The sequence below is a fragment of the Protopterus annectens genome, chromosome 16.part0 (genome assembly GCF_019279795.1).
Source record: "Protopterus annectens isolate FY-2018-M chromosome 16.part0, PAN1.0, whole genome shotgun sequence".
Taxonomy (NCBI): domain Eukaryota; kingdom Metazoa; phylum Chordata; order Ceratodontiformes; family Protopteridae; genus Protopterus; species Protopterus annectens.
In genome coordinates this window covers 577,908,103-577,925,767 of record NC_056750.1, presented here as the reverse complement: position 1 = coordinate 577,925,767, position 17,665 = coordinate 577,908,103, and the positions used below count along the sequence as shown (strand labels likewise).

The following is a 17,665-nucleotide window of genomic DNA, read 5'->3' as shown; positions in this document are numbered from 1 at the left end:
GATGTGGAACATTGTTACTTTGAACTGATTTCTTCAGAACAACTTAGTGTGCACCAGAAAATATGTAAAATGAAACACAGAACTAACAAATGAAGTTTATTAAACACTTTAGCCACGTGTTATACTAACAAATATGAGTAAAACATTCTGAGACTTTGGTATGTCTACTTTTACTTTTACTGAGATTTCCAGACCACTTAATTATGACAAATATCTGCATTCATTTGCTTAAAATATGAATGTTTGGTACTGATTTATACCACTGCATTTTTTTATTGTCATGACTTCACTTTCAGTGGGTTAGATATTGTACTGATTTTATTAATACAGTTGATTTTTTGCTAATGGTTCCCACTTTGTCTGCAACTCCTAAAAAGATTTAGAGAAGCTTTCAGTTTTAATAAAGAAGCTAAAAGTTAGTAACATCTGCTTTTGCCTTGAGCATGTGTTCACATGGTCTAGTTGCCTTAGATATTTAAGATTATTGCCTTACCCACCCATTTGTTTTATCATAAAGTTGAAATCATACTTCATTTCATATTTTTCTTAATCTTAACTATCACATTTCATTTGGATTTCAGTATACACAATTGTATCATTCCCAACATAAGGAACAGTAACACAAGTAAATTAAAACAGAGTACTATCTGAAAACTGCAGTTGCAGGCTAAATTATTTTCTCCTAATGTGTGACAGTCACAGATCTAGGGTGCTGGCTCAGCAAAGAAAACTTATTTTGCAATATAAATATTTATATTACTTGTATAGAATACGGTTTTAAAGTTACTAGGTGATTTGGAATGCTCCTTTGTTGATGTCATTCATTTATAATGTAACACAACCCTGGTACATCCGAATGGGTTCAGCTTTTGAAGAATATGCTAGCAATAATAGTTCACACATTGCAAAACATGTTTTAATTATGTGTGGGGAATAAGGTTCTAAAACAAAGCACTCGTGATTAAAATCATGCACACATATCTGTTTCAGAGAGTTTGTAATTCATGCAAGCTAAACACCAGAAACACTTACTGTGTGTGAAGAAGTGTAGAAAAATTCCATACAATGCGGTGGGGATGCAGCAAAAATACTATACAACAGGGGGTGCATTTTAGGAAACTTTTTAACTTACATTGCCCCTTTCAGTTGGCAAAGTATGACATTAAAATTTATAGGAATAGTGATGGGATAAGTATGCAAAATACAAGTGAACGTGTGTACTTTATTGCAATTATAATATTTATAACATTTTCATTTCTAAGAGCTGAAGCAAATACTTAATGTTTTAAGTGAAACTCTTCATAAAGTCTATATTTTGTTACATCACAATATACTCTGCTAGTAATGGTGGAAAGGCATTACCAGATGAACATCTAACCTACTGTTCCATTGTTTCTACATGACTTAGGAATTAAAACAAATCACAATGGGTTCACAATGTATAAGTCCATGCATATAGATGGCCAACAGCATGATTATGTATATTAGTGAATCTGCAACACATCTTAATATTTGTGCAACTTTGGTTATATTGTTTTTAGTGCAGCAATACAAACAAATGGAGGTTGCAAATTTTTGTGATGTGGGTGCTACATTTTCAGCAGTATGTTTCAAAGAACATTATAGATTGTAATTATTACAAAATATCATGTACACAGTGGTATTGCAAATTGTATGATTCTACAGTGACAAGCAAACAAAAAAATACAGATTAACTTTCATTTATTTAGACCTCCTCCCAAGAGGCAGTAGTGAACCTTCTTGTAGCAGGAAGATAGCAAAAAGTAAATTATACACAACATACAATAATCTCACTGCTATGTTTAAGTTCACAAAACTTCTAATTCTTTATTTTACAAAAATTAATGAATCAAAGAATCTGTGATTCCTATTTATTGCTGTTTAAGAGGTCAATACACATCCCCTTCTGATCCATCTATACAGATGGAAAAAAAAAAGCTCCATCCTATTTTTATGTATCTACTGGTGTCAGTGCCTCCGCTGTCTCCTAGACACTCGTAATCAAACTGAAGTGACCACTAGAAATAAACATTGTTTACCTTTATATGGTAAACCTAGCCTTCAAATGGGTGCTAAAGACAGCATTTTGTTTAAATAAATACTATACCAAAACAGAAAACAAAACTCCTATTTACATTCTCGCTGCATAAATAAATAAATAAGAACTTCCCCGAATTATATCCAGTTTAGATGATGAATTTGGTTTGATCCTCTCTTATAATCCTTGGCTTATAAATCCTGATCATCTGACAACTCTCTTCTGTATGCTCAGACCATTACGTATCTGAACATCAGGTCATGAGAAAGATTTTTGCTTATGGATGATAGACTTATTTTCTTTCCAGAAGGCAGTTGAGTAAAATATTGAACATCTAGACAATGGCTAACATTCCTTAATGAGCACCCTATAATCTGACAGTGAGTTAAGCAGGCAGACCATAACACATGCAAAAGATGTACCCCATATACACAAACAAAAAAATGGGGAGTACATTATTTGTGTTATCTATTAAAATGATGAAAGGCTGGGAAACAAAAGCACTTGGGCAAAAAGGCTCAAAAATGTTAACAGCCTTAGTAGCTCAACAAGGAGCACACATTTTTTGGTGCTGGAATATCAGTAGGCTATGGGTTCTATCCCCCCCCAAGGAATTTTTCCCAGTACTGACACTGCAGTGCAGCATTGGCTGAGGAGGGGTTGTTCCACCCTTTGGATGAGACTTTAAACTGAGGCCCATCTGCCTGAACTGGTGGCAGCTCAGCTGGATGTAAAAGATCCAGTGGTACATATACAAAAGAGTAGGGGGAACGTGGGAACTTTCCTAGTGCCATGTCCAAATTTCCTCTTGTCAGTATGAATATCAAGACTCAGTACTAACAAATTTCAGTTTTATTCAACCGTCTATTGTTTTTATCCAGTTCTGGATTTTTTGCTCCATACTGCAAGTGCACTGGATTTGGTTTTGTTTGGTTCTTTTGGGTACTGTCATATTTTCTATTTGGTGTCCAGTTACAGGTTTCTCCTGAGTCCTGCTTGTGATCCCAGTGTAACTTTCTTTGTTTTTACAGCTACACTTTCTGCTGTTGCTTTAGTAGTAGGAATATCACTTCAGGTCTTCCTTGAAAAGAGACCACTGGCCTAGTATGACAATACCAGTCAACAAAGTATTATATATGGATATACAGACAGACAAATACGTACATCTATCTATATATATATATATATATATATATATATATATATATATGTGTGTGTAAAGAAATATATGTATATTTGTATAGACACACACACACACACACACACACACACACACACACACACACACACACACACACACACACACACACACACACACACACACACACATACATGTGTGTGTGTATAAAATGTCTATATATCTATAAATACAATAAATAAATGAATAAAACACAGTGCATATCCAATAATAATGGATCTTGTGGGACCAACTTCAAACAGCCAATTGTATTTCTTGTGAAATTTCCTTCCAGAAGAGAGGAACTATTTTTGATATAACTATATGTTAACTTGTTTTGAGAAACAGTTTAAAAGTTTGGTTCCTTTTTCTGGAATTTCTGTTCCCCGAGTACTACAGTACCATCCTGTGTAAATAGTAGTGGGGAATAAGTAGCATTCCAAGTACAAATGTGCTTTCAGCCTCCATTATAAAGGCTCAACACACCACATTTTCATCTGTAACTCCCCACCAAGGCTTACCATGTTGACTACTATTGTATTTTTTTTTTTTTTATTTTTATTTCTTAGCAGCCTGCTTGCATTATTACATAGCATATAGCACAAGTGTTTCATTATCTCTAAATGTCAATACTCGTTATGTAAACATTGCATATAGAACAACAGATGTTCATCTGGTAATGCATACAACATGTACATGTACTGAAGTCAAGAAGCAGTGCATTACAATACCCCTACATTTTTTAAATTATTGTTATTTAATATTAAAAACAAAACTGAAAATAAGGATTCTTATTACTTGTTAGCTTTTGATAAGAATTCTGACTTATTAAATTACCTTTTCCAGTAGTTGTCGCAGTTGTTTTGTCCTGGCATCGCGTGAGCACATAGTTTGCTGAGGTGCCACCACTGTGCAGATACATCGTCCCTCGCTGTCCTGGGCAGAGCTGTATACTTGCCAGCTTTCTTCTGGGCTTGCAGGGAACACCTAAGGAATACATGGCATCAAGATATCAGCATAAGGAAATGGCAGCATGAAGCACAGGGCACATGGATGTCTTACTCATTAACATCCAAAAAAAAAAAAAAAAGTGACACAGGCCTGCAATATAAATAGTTATAAGGGCACATTTTAATTTTATTAGACAGAAAGACAAGTCTGACTCTTGAACAATGGAAAACAGTAGGTCAGATTTTTAGATTTATGACAGTCAGATATGCTGAGAACAAAGGAATGCTTTTGTTGGGTAAAAAAATAAACAAAAATCTGTAGGCAAGTGAAGCAGAATATGAAAACTTAAAGAGAATATAAAACCCAGTTCGCGTTCCAAAAAAACTCATAACCAAAAATAACCACAGAGAAAAAGATGCTGTCCCCAGGAATGGCACACAACAAGCTGGATGCTTTCAACAGTAAATTTCAGTCAGTAACAAGGCTTAAATTCTGCACAACTCTATGATACCTACTTTTTGAATCTGAAAACTTAATTTACTGTAAAAAAGAGAGAGAGAATACAGAAAAAAAGGGAGAGACATATAAATATATATCAACTTCTGGTAAGTAGTCTACTTTTCTCTGCAAGCCAAGCATTTTAAATTAACTTAAATGAGAGTCAGGTGCAAATTCAATACTTCAAAAAGTCAAGATCCAAAAATAAGTAAAAGACAGACCTGGTTCCAAACAAAAGTATGGATTAACTGGACACATGACACCTCTCCAAGGTCCTGACACCGTGCAAGCAGTTTATTTATAATGCAACTGAAACCGTGTTTTGACCTAGTCAGGTTGCCTCAAGGACTTGTTACATTCTATTTTAAGACTATAAATGAAGGAAAACAAAATGGTGTAGTAAACGAAATTCTAAGTAATAGCTTCACAATCCAGCAAAAGCTATATGCATAATTTCTTCACACGGTATACCATATTTTGAAAAATAGTGCAAAGGATATAGTTTTTGACGACACTAAGGCGCACAGCATTAAGACACAATGATGTCGACAGTAACAATAACATTTCTAAAGGTGAAACAAAACGATCATAAGAATATAAACAGTCTCCCAGATGTCAGCAAGCCTTAAGGCTCCTACTGGATACACCTTTAATTGCAAAAGGAATGCAGATTCGGGAAATAAAATCAATTTGGGGCCACAGCATTATACATAAAATAAAATCCGTAATGGACACATCCGTGAACTTAATTGCATAACTGTTTAAGATAACGCAATTTGCAGAACTTGTGTCAAAAATGAAGTGCTGTTTTAAAATGATTTGCATTACAACTGCATTATATGCAAAGAGAAATTGTGATACAGCTTATGGACTACTGAATTGCCGTTATAACTGTATTTACTTCACTGAATATACATTTGAATTTTAAGCCACTGTCTTTGCAAGAGGGTAAATATAAAAGCGCCATGTATGTGCACATTGCCACATTCTTATCCAAGTACAGTCAGGATGCAGGAATCTGTCCTTTCAGTGCCCTTCCTAGAACAACAGTAATATTTCTAAACTACCCAGCCAGTTAAAACAGCAGCTGGCAAAGCAGTCCAGTCCTTTCCAACAGATGAGTTACATTTCACTGCAAACCGTTCATTTTGATACTGAATACCGTTTCTTCAATACTAACACAATTTGAAATTACTGCCAGCAACCTTATAATTAAAATAAAGCAGTCACATAACCCTAATGTTCCCTCTTTAAGACAATTAAAAAGTGCTTTCAAATTACAACTAATTTTATAATAATCAAATGAAACTAGATTAACTTCTGGCTTTTGGGAAGAAGTCAGAGTGTAAGCAATTCCTTAAGAAGTGGCCCCTCACTGGTGCCTTTTCTAGCAGAAACTCCCAGTAATTTTACCAACATGCCCATAATGCAAACTCAGTAATTTAGCCAAGATGCCCATGCCACAAAGTCACTCTTTTACCAACATGCAGCCCAGCATCACTTACTCCTGTGCTCCGGTCCAAGCTCCCGGTAGCTGCCGTTAACTTGGTGGTATTAAGCCCTACGAGCGATGGCAACGTCTGCGACATCCAGTTGGTAATCATCGCCATGGTGCTAAGAACTACTCCAATTTTGAGTAAGGGCACCGACATCTCTGCTTATGTCTTCTGGAAGCCTTCATTCTGAGCAAGCAAGATAACTTTCTTTAGGCTTCATGTCGATGCCAAATACCCGGTGCAGCTGCACTGACTGCAATGTACTTTCTCTCTTCTTAGACATTGTTGCCAGTAGACAGGACTTAGCAGTGCGCAGCCCAGCGTTATAGTGAATGTGCTTAATATATCTTGCCGAAGCTGGGGTCAAGATGTTTTTCTGATGCACAAAATAATTTATAGGGCAGGCAGTATTGCTTCTACGGTAGTCCTTTCGTGACCATCCCTCTCCTCTGCTGTTGCCCCTTTTCAGCAGCTTGCAAACCCAAACGTGCTTAGCAGACAGCTGGAGATGGATAAGGTAGGGAGGGAGGTGGGATCTATGCAAGAAAGCGCAGTCTGATGTCAGGTGCTCTTTCTCTCTCTCTCTTCCTACCCCCCTCCTTGTACAACGACTCTCTTCAGTCTTCTGGGAGTTGAAGGTAGAGTCATGGGCTTGCTGGGGTGGAAACATTTATTGCTTAAGGAGTCCTCCTGAGACACGTATTCCACTTATCCAAGTGATTTTAATGCAATCAGCTGGGAAGTTTGAAATATAATTGCTTTAGGCAACATCAACGTCTTCGGTGCATTTTTACTGGTGTAAGTCAGTCATACATTTGTAGTCTTTTTCATGAGGTACAGTCGTCACACCTATTGACACACGTTTGCCCACAACACCTATGCAGTGCCAGTGCCATTAAGTCCGACCTGCTTCACTGCTAAAAGCATCAGCGCATTTGTGCCGGAGTAAACGGGTTGAGACATCTACAGGTCTATTTTAATTGAATTGTCAAATACGGAAATGGTTAGGGTCTGAATTTCTTCTAGTTCTTAGCCCCCTAACCCCCCCCCCCCCCACACACACACACACACACACACACACACAACACGCACTTCTTTGTGTCTATCGAAGTAGGTTGCTTAATAGTGCAACGGAGCCACCCAAATGTAATTTCACAAGCCAGCTTAAGTCTTCACGCAATACTGGTAACACAAAACTTGGCGTAAGAGAACGGAAAACTCAACTGCACACATGCATAAATAAATTAACACCTCAATGAATGAAAGATAAAATGACAGTAAATCTTGGTTATGTCTCCAAGGTCTGGTGACTGGTCATAGAGGTTAGTTAATTCGTTGCCAGTACTGCGGCACTCTGAGATCGGACAATATTACAGTACGCAAATACATCCCAGTAAACATTCACTCAAAGTGATGACGGTGTTGAATTCACACACACACACACACACACACACACACACACCCCAGCAAGAACGGTACCAGCAAACTGTGTAGTCTGTCGCCACCTTCTGGCGCTCACTTGAATTGCAACGTTATTTTGTTCACAGTTTGGCGGCATTTCGTGTATCGCTTAACTGAAGAATTAATGTTATTAACAACAGCGGATTAATTACTTCAACCAAAGTGAGAAAGTGTTGCATAAACAATGTAATGCGCATTGCCTTCAGGTGCTACACGTACTGAAATTATTTTACAGTAGTTTAACAAATGAAAAAAAAATGGATACAGTAAAATGCCACGTCTAGGAATCGCGTGCAAACAGTGGCACCTAGTGTAGGACTGCATTTAAGCGCTTGAAATGAGATGAAACTCACCTAAATGCCGCACTTTCAATGATTTTATATTTATTTTATTTGAAAATGTTTAACTAGTATAGGATCTATTTATGAAATCTCAAGTCTGATTATCAAGACTCTTAAAAGATTGTTTTTATTTTTTTTTCCACAGAACGATTCTGTAAATGTAATTAGATGCAAAAACTGCAGCTCTACCCCAAAAGAGAACTTAGGTAATCCGTTTTATCTGTTTATTTTCACCCAATTAGTATTCAATGCAAAATCCAGAGTTGACCACTGATGCGAAATGTTGCAGTTAGGCTAAATTCATTTGCTTTCCTTACACCCCCATGGGGAGCAGATGGGAAGTTGCTCTGTCCGGCTGGAACACGCTTCTTGCCTTTAATAAAACTCCGAGGGTTTCAGCTGAACCTTAATTCCTGGTAGGATGAGGGGCTAGCACATACAGGACGACAGTGTGACACTGAAAATGAAGAAATGATAGTAGAAAAGGTAAATAAACGTCTTCATGGTAAATATCACTACCAGGATAACAGTAGGACAGTAGCCATACGTCTCAACTGTCTAAATCTTTGCCTCATATTTTTGATCTATTCCTCAAAAAATTGTGTTTTTCTGGCAAATTATTGAGGACTGAAGTAAATATATAATGACAAACATTTGAATGTCACACTCCACAACCTTCCAAAAAATGCATGATAATGCAAAACCTGTTATTCTAGCAACTGTCTAACTTTTTAATAGCCTTATTTGAAAATCTGCCCAGTTTTGGGGCCTTTGCTCCCCCCCCCCTTTATTTTTGGCTTTGTCCAGATTTCTTGCACTAACAGGTTGAGAAGTATGACAGCAGCGAACAGGTTCCAGATGATGGCATGGTAAAGACAGTAAAGAAAACCTGTACCTCACATTCACCCTATTCCCTTTTAAAGGATTCAGAATGTCTGAGGTATTGTGTAGGCTGGGATTTCATTTTCCTGTCTACCATCTTTTCAATGAAATAGTATTTTCTCAAGCACAAGCTGAAGCATTGGCAGTAAAATCTGGAGAAACAAAACCTCTCACGTGGTCCCCACTGAGCCATCCACCTATTCTTCCTCTTAATTTTCTTCAAGTGACATCTTTGATGAAATCGTATTTTACTATCTTTTAAGGAAAATATTTGCAGTATAAAATAAAAATAAATAAATATTTAGCCTATCCGTTTGCAACTTCCCTTCCCTCCTTTTACGTCTATTTCTTTTGATGATACCATTGCAAAATGCTAAGGTGTCATTCACTTTCTCCTTATGTTAAAGCAATTGTTTCATTTCATGAGCACTTGCGTCTTGTGCTGATTAATAATATGTATGTGAAGCTCTGCTGTTTTATAAGGTCTGCCTGTATGGCTAATATTGTCTGAGCTAAGCCTTGCTTCCAGATACTCTTCTTCATGTGGGAAGGACAGGGAAAAAAAGCTGACCATTAGGTTTTTGTTTTTAAACCTTCAGATTCGAGTTTACAGCAAACTAAAGGGTGCACTAAGCCTTCGATAAACTACACACATACAGCAAACAGAAAGAAGTTAATTATTTTATAGACACCTGACACAAACTCAGCAGCTCGTTGCTATTACAGAATCTCTGCAGGTTCTTTCATTCATACAAGTAATCAGGATCTTAAATAAACTGACCTACTGAACCTGCAATACCAACGGCACAATCCTCTGTGAGTGGTCATTAGATACCACTATGAATATCATGGGTGCTGCATGCACCCCTTCGCAGAACAAGCAGATGATAGATAGATAGATAGATAGATAGATAGATAGATAGATAGATAGATAGACAGACAGACAGACAGATAGATAGATAGATAGATAGATAGATAGATAGATAGATAGATAAAATGCTGAAAGAGGTGCATAGCTAGCTTTGGACGATAGAATGCAAGATAAATACCAGAAAAGAGTGTTCTTTTTTAAGCGCTAACATCAGAGAGAGTCCTGATATATTTCCTGGTGGTAAAACTGAGACTAATGAACCAGCTAATAAAATGCCACAGTCCTATTTTGAGACTTCCCAGGAGAAGCATACTTCCAGTGCTGTTAATTAGATTCATCCAAATCAAGATAGATAGTGCAGAAATGAAGAATATGCTGCTGTCAAGGAAATGACAGTTATGTCATACACAATCTTTTGCACAAAGCTTTAATAAATATTTCCAGATTGCAAACATATGAACAAATCTATAGAGTGCAAATCTGATTATAGCTTTCACAGCCAGGACATTCAAGAAGTACTCTGAAGTGATGAAGATAAAAGCACAGACCCATTTTTCTCCTACACTGTGCTTGCGTGACAAAATACGTGTCTGTAATAGTACATTCCATAATGACAAGAAACAGTTCCATAAAACTAAGGAAATCCAGTTGCATGAGTTATTGTCAAAACTTTGGCCACTTTTTGGATAAAATGACATCTGCCTGGTGATATAACATTTCGGAATCAAACTAAACAGTGTGTTTAATAATATCTGCTATATCCAATACATTTTTTGAAGGATGTGGGGGGCTGGCACAAATTTGTATGGTACAATGTAATCAAATTAGGTCATTAGTAGCCATGCAAGGGACAGTATATACCGGTTCTGCCTCCCTGTACAACTTCCAATCAGAAATGCAAGGGCTGTTACTGCAAGTGCTGGAATAATGTGTAAGTTCAGAAAAAATACACTAAATCTTGAATCTTGTCAGCACAGATTTAAGTTTTCTTCTACTTTGTATTTACCTGACAAAACACCTGTTTGTTTATAACAGTACATTCCAAAATGAGGATAAAGATTTCCACAAAAATATGGGCCTCCATTTGCATGAAGTAATGTTAAAACTTGGCCCACTGTTTGGATATGACATCTGTCCTGAGCCTAACACTACAAAATGAAACTAAACAATCTGTGCAACAATATGTACTACATGCAAAAACACTAGGGGCGGGGTGACACAAGGATTTATTTTTATTTTTAATTTGTTAACAGGGGCACCAATCCCACTGGACCAATTTCTGTTTCAGCTCTAGGTAAACACAATACATGCATGACATTATATAAAAAGTAAAGGCAAAATGTAATGTATACATATATTATATACAAAGTGAAGATTAGTTGTGGCCTGAGGGCATAAAGGCATTAAAAAATGGCATTATATACACAGTGACTGACAAAACACACTATATTTATTACATACAGGGAGGAAGTCAAAGTTGGCAAGCTAAAAGAATCACAATAAAATGTAGAGTTGCAGCACTGTATGCAGAGGGAAACTGGAAAAAACACGTTATGTTAAATAACTAGAGAGACAGCGGTTACATATAGCAGATACAATGATTCTACCTCTGTCTTCTTTGGCCAAGATTATACACACACTGTATTCCATGCTGACACTGCCTATGGTATCTCCTGTGATAAATTGAGTGTGATGTAGCCCTGATAGTTTCTTGGACACAGCCTGCCAAGCAGATGTGCCTTTTTTGACTCTCACTTACTTAGAAAAAAAAGCAGCAACCAGAAAGCATCACAATCTTTCATCCTTAGTTTACCCAAGAGTGATCTCCTCCCCAAATCATTTAAGCAGACTGTATCAAAAATGGAGCTATCATCTTGCCATGGTTTTCACCCCCTCAGTGATGCTAGACTTAAATGATTTGCTGAAAAAGAAAACTAAGTGTTCCTGAGTCAGTAGATAGCGAGTGTGACTATGCAGGCCCTTTCCACTCTGACAGTGCTGTTGTATACATTTAAGGTGTTATTTAACTGCACTAACTGCCATAAGCAGTGCAAAGAAATGGTATAAGCAGGAAAGTATATATGTAGCTCTGACGCATTGAATATAAAATAAAGCTGAATAGTACATTGTTCACGCTAGAGCTCTTGCCCTGACCTAGTGAATTTACATACTTCATTTTATCATAGACTTAAACTGGAAGGTTTGGTCACAATTACAATTTCCCCTTCTGCATTGTTAATGTTGACGGGATATCAAGTTGGTGCACTGCTGTAATACTCTGTAAACCTTTTGAGGCCTGATGTTGCAGCAGGATATATTCTGCAGCTTCTACCAACATTCAGACACTTGCTCAAGACATGGAGAATAAGTGGGTTGGGGGGGGGGTCTTTCGTAGTGTTTTTTTAATTCATCACATCTGTACATTTAAAACAAACACATAAAAGGATTTCAGAATCCAGGCCCTTACGACTAAGTTTATGATATCATACAACATACTCCAAACTGTCAGTCAGTAACTGGCAACTTCCCATGAATCTACTAATGCGACTAGTTTCCGTTTCTTAAATGATAATATAGAGGGAAATTGTCAGTCCAATCACTCTTGTGGAGAGTGGCGGTCAGTAAGTGATGTGTTCCACACAAATCTGTCATTACTACCAGTTTCTATTACATAATGGGAATACAAAGGATTATGATCGAGTCTCTGATGATAGCCATCTTATTATGACTCCTTAGACATGGATGTCAGAAAATGAAGATGAGAACATGGTGAAGTTCAAAAGATGAATCTTAACCCCGATGCTGAGAACAGCCAACAAGTGACTATGATCATGAAAATCCAGCCATAACTTTTTGTAATGCACTCTGTTACCAAAAAAAGTGTAGGAGCGTTGTAAATGCTTAGTGAAGCCAAATGCATAGCAGCCAAAAGCTAAGCATCTATCAGATGCTTCAAAGGCTGTTCGACATTACCTTGTCACACGTTTGTGTGACTCTGAAATGTCTTAACAGCTTTTATAGTAGTTTTATCTTCTCAATGCTGTTTTATGGTGACTAGGCTCCTTTTATGCTCTAATTCAAGACTAGAGCATTACAGTGCTGAGATTTGCTTAAGAAAAATTTGTTAAGCATCTTTCTTATGTCAAAAAGGTACGTAACAAAGTTGTATTCTCCCCAAAACTGGAGAGTAATCGCAACATTCCCTGCACTACGTGAATATTCCGAGTGCTCTGCTTGTTCCTGCAAAGTAATTACACACAGCTGAGAAATGGGGTTCTGTGCAATGCAAATTCTGTTTACCATCAGAAACAGTTAAGACACAAAAAAGTGAAAAATCTACCTTTTCTTAACCATTGACAATTTCCTCTATTTTTACTTTCTTGAATGCTATGTTTCTGTTTCAACTCCTGTGATAAGTGGACTGTCCTCCCATATATCTGTTACCGTGTTTCCCCATTAAAACATTGCATTTAGTTTAGGCAAAAGTACATTCTAATACTTTTTGATATATTATTATTTTTTTTGCCTTTTGTCTTTCTTGCACATTTAGGGTGTCTTTATAATAGTTAGGGTTTACTCTCAATAGCAGTCGTCTGGGTGACTTGAAAATTACCCAGGATATAAATTCTGTTCATTATACTTTTCACAGAACTTCTGTTAAGAAAAACATTCTGAAACGTAGCTAAATGAACGTTACCTTGTGCAACTTATTCCTACAATAGCTCTACAAAGAAATAGCAATGCTGTTGTGCTATTCAGAGATGCATATGGGGGGTGCTTACAAAACATTTTCTAGCCCCCTGGCCAATATTATCTGTGACGTTTGGTACACAAGCCCGCCCACACACCCTCCGCCCCCAGTTTCCAATCCATCTCACTTTAGATAAACTGAGATCTGTTTTACTGCTGCTTGTTTTGGTCTGTAACACATCTAATGTGTGGCACAACGAATACTAGTTCAGCTAAGAATACAAAAGGGTTGTCACACAGTGACTTGCCTGTTATTATTAAAACAAGGTGAAATACTGTTTAGTGGCTAAGATAAAAGTGCTCTTAAACAGAAATGGTTACAGTTGCAGTAGCTAAAATATAGGGTCTATATTAGATCAGCGAATGCTGATTGATCAAACCCATGTAAGTGAAAGCTTACAATCTCGAACTGTCAAATCAGCAATTTGTTTCCTAGTGAAAAAAAATCGCTGATCCAAAACACATACACACAACACAAGCACACCAAACAAACAGTAATCCACACACATACACCTAAAATCTGACACCTAACCCTACACTAAACTATACACACACCACTAACTATCCACTTACCTTAACCCAAACGCTAACCCTAAGGTCCGTCATTATTGCACACTCACCTCACCCGCTCCCTAACCCTAACTCACCTAACCCGCCCTAACCCTCATGTCCACACAATCGCACACATATCTAACCTGCACCCTAACCCTAACTCACCTAACCCACCCTAACACCCACATCCACACAATCGCACACTTACCTGAATCCGACCCGTAACTTTCCACCACAGCACTGAAAATACTGAAGCAACAGAAACGGACAACCAAATTCTTTCCCTAGGAAAAAAATCGGGTTTCTGTTGCTTCGATATTTTAAACATTCGCTTACATAAGTTCGATCAATCAGCGTTCGCTTTTTTAAGCATTCGCTGATCTAATATAGACCCAAAATATATTGCTGATAATGACTTTCCTTAGAAGAGTCATGGAATTCATCTGTACCTTAAATACTACGATAATAGTAAATAAATATATATCCCAAGGCACAGTATCACAGCCTGATTCCATTCAGTCATCCCTTGGATAATGTGTAATGGACATGCATCGATACAAAGGCACTGACTGACAGTTATTTGTTTTTTTTTTTTTTTTGCTCATATTCATAGTAGATACACACAAATGTTAAAAAACATGCAGATGGACAGGGAGGATACCTGTTGACTCACCAAAGACAGTTTTAGCAAACAAAACAGTTTTAAAAAGTTTGCTGAAACTACCTTTGCTGAACATCCGAGGAAACCTTCTCTTTGCATGGGCAAGCCTCCCTTTGCCCCATGAGAAAGAATACCCCTCATTCCTCACACCCCCTAAACTTAACGTATACGGACTAGGGGGTTGTACACTATCACTGAAAGCAGTTTTAGCAGACATACTTGGATTGTTTTACGTCTACCAGAAGTACCTTTGGCAAACAGAAATGAAACCAGACAGGCAGAGGGAGAAGACAGGGTATTCAGATCATTCTTACATCTCTATCTCAGGGCGAAAACTAATATTAAGATATAATAACACATGATGAGGAATGGTGTGTTTGTCCAGCATAATGATGCATGTTATTACATGATTTAAAGAACAGCGTAAGGTTATTGAACATATTAAGTCCACTTCTCCTTCTGAAACCTTACTTTTTTTTACATAATGCCGCTTTACTAAGTTCATTATTTTGGGTCCATGTGATATCTTGGCACTTTCATCTGTTGTAGTCACATAAGACATGAACACAAGTATGATGACAGGCTGCAGCAGACTGTAGTACTTTCACTACATTTTTATTATTATTATTATTATTTATAAGATAACCAAACTGACGTGCTTACTGCTTTGTTGGTAGTAGAACTATCTCTCATTGCTTTTTTGCAGACTGCAAATACATTATGTTGTAAAAACTTAATTTAAGACAGGGTGAAATGTATTCACTTACTATAATATGTTAAGATTTTTGGAAAGTATTTTTTGCAACTTTGTGTACTCACTTTTCTTAACGTCACTGTTATTTTCACTTTTGTCAATGTATATATTCATTCTGTGTGGTATCCTTAGACTTGTCTCATATTATGACAACATGCATAATTATTTTCCCATGCCAAATGTCGACCCACACTGGGACCAGACTGCAGCAGTAATGCTTCCAGTACAACTTTATAAATAGCAAAGTATTTAAATTTGAGTTCCAAGACACCGCTGTATGGTTAACTTAAATATGCACATTTCACATCAGTTTTACAATATTGTCACTCATAAACAGATTGCTTTTTTATATGTATGTGGGTATTTTTCTTTCCAAACAGTGGGCTAACAGTATCACTTTCTTTACATTTTCATGAGATGCTTCTTAGACAAGTCTAAAATAAAGATGGCAAGACCAGGATAACCTGCCCACGCTAATTTACTGTCTATGGTCACACTACAGACAAAGAATGGGAACACTCACTGGGAGTACACCACTGGGCTTACACAATCCAGTGCATTTTCATAAAGCAAACTGAATTATTACTTATAAACCTTTAAGACAACTCATAATAGTGATCAAAAAATCATGAACTATCCTTATTTGTAAGTTATAACTGGTAAGATGTACTGAAGAATATCATTAAGTCAGATGGGATTATATCACTTTTTTCAACAACTTACTGATTAGATAACTTGATTGTTAGACCATATGTACTACGCTCATATTATATATAATATATATTAGATATATAGATAGGTATACATGTGTGTAAAGAGAACAAGCACATGCATGCACACAGTATCAATATAATCTATCAAAAATAAATGTATACTTATTCTGTGACTTCAGGCTTAAAAGATATATGTCAGAGTTTCATTCTTACTAGATTTTGTAGCAAATTAACTGACTTTAATCATTTTTTTTCATTAAGTTCAACATGCATTTTTGCCGTTTAAGCAGGCAGCATACTCTAAGCATGTTTTAAAGGAAATAATCCAGGTATGTTTTCCAAAAATGAAATGAAAATATATAAATACATTTTTGAGATATAGCCTTTTTGGTATACAGGAATAAACATCACTAAGAACAGTTAGTAGTAAAGAAGAACCTTCCTGAATACTTGTCAGTAGTGAAATGGACTAAGGTATTTAAAAACAGGTATGACAGTTGCATATCAGAAGATACAGCTTAGCTGTATGAGGGCAGACAGTTAAACATGCTGCATGCGTCATACTGTGTGCTATTCTGCTATGCAGTATAAAATAGTTTGACATACTTTCAGCTATCATCACCCTCAAGCAGTTCTGTGATGCAGAGAGATAATGCTTGCACTATGTCCCAGAGGACCAGAGTTTGGTTTATGGGGGGAGAGAGGCATGACAGCTGCTGAAATCAACTCACTCAGCTACAGAGTTGACCCATTGTGAGAGGACCAGGTCACCTGTGGCTTACAGAAACACTGCACTGAACTTCAGTCAATGAAAGCATAAACTCTAGCTTGCATGCATCTACTAGAGCTGCAAGCCATTGCTTCAGTAACGTGAGCATTAGCAATACAGTATGAGGGAGAGGATCTTGCATAAAATGGCAGTGGATTACAACTCTTCCTCAGCACTCAAACCCCGAGGGAATTGCATGTGACAGATGGCTCCTGTCTTTTTGCAGGAATGAATGAGTGAAGAGGGTGATCAGAGGAAATGTTGGGTTCTTTAAAAGGCAGGATCATGGGAAGAATGCCTATTACCTTAAGGTGTAATACAATTCATACGTACCGGTGCTGTTATAACAGAAGCTCAGCACAGTCATTCATTTAAAATGTTTTACTCTATTTTTCTTTTTCTACTTTTCTGCTTGACGAATGTGTTTACTAACAAATCAGAGCTACACTCTGACAAAGATATTTTGTTTTACTCAACTTTTATTTTTTAAGTCCAAAGTATCAGTAATACAATGGGGTAAAAATAACTACAACTTACAGACAAATTAACAAATGAAAGGCACACCCATCCCAATGACCTTTTAGAGCAAGCAGACTTTTAGATTTTTTTTTTGCCTATTTATACTACCAGGGTAATCTAATTAGTGAAATCAAATCACTTAATAATAATTACTGCATGCTTGCTAACATATCTGTGTGTGTGTGTGTGTGTGTGTGTGTGTGTGCGTGTG

General features: G+C 36.9%; 1 protein-coding gene across 4 annotated transcripts in view; it reads right to left on the bottom strand.

The window, feature by feature from the left end:
* Nucleotides 1-17,665, bottom strand: part of OLFM1 (olfactomedin 1) — a 248,001-nt gene that overhangs the window by 198,092 nt on the left and 32,244 nt on the right. For 2 of the 4 annotated variants that reach the window (XM_044058305.1, XM_044058307.1), the window contains exon 2: nucleotides 4,074-4,223. In XM_044058305.1, coding sequence (XP_043914240.1) covers nucleotides 4,074-4,223 — 150 coding nt within the window. Of the gene's footprint in view, nucleotides 1-4,073; nucleotides 4,224-4,906; nucleotides 4,932-6,190; nucleotides 7,154-17,665 lie in introns of those variants that run through there. The other 2 variants (XM_044058304.1, XM_044058306.1) reach the window with 2 other exon arrangements.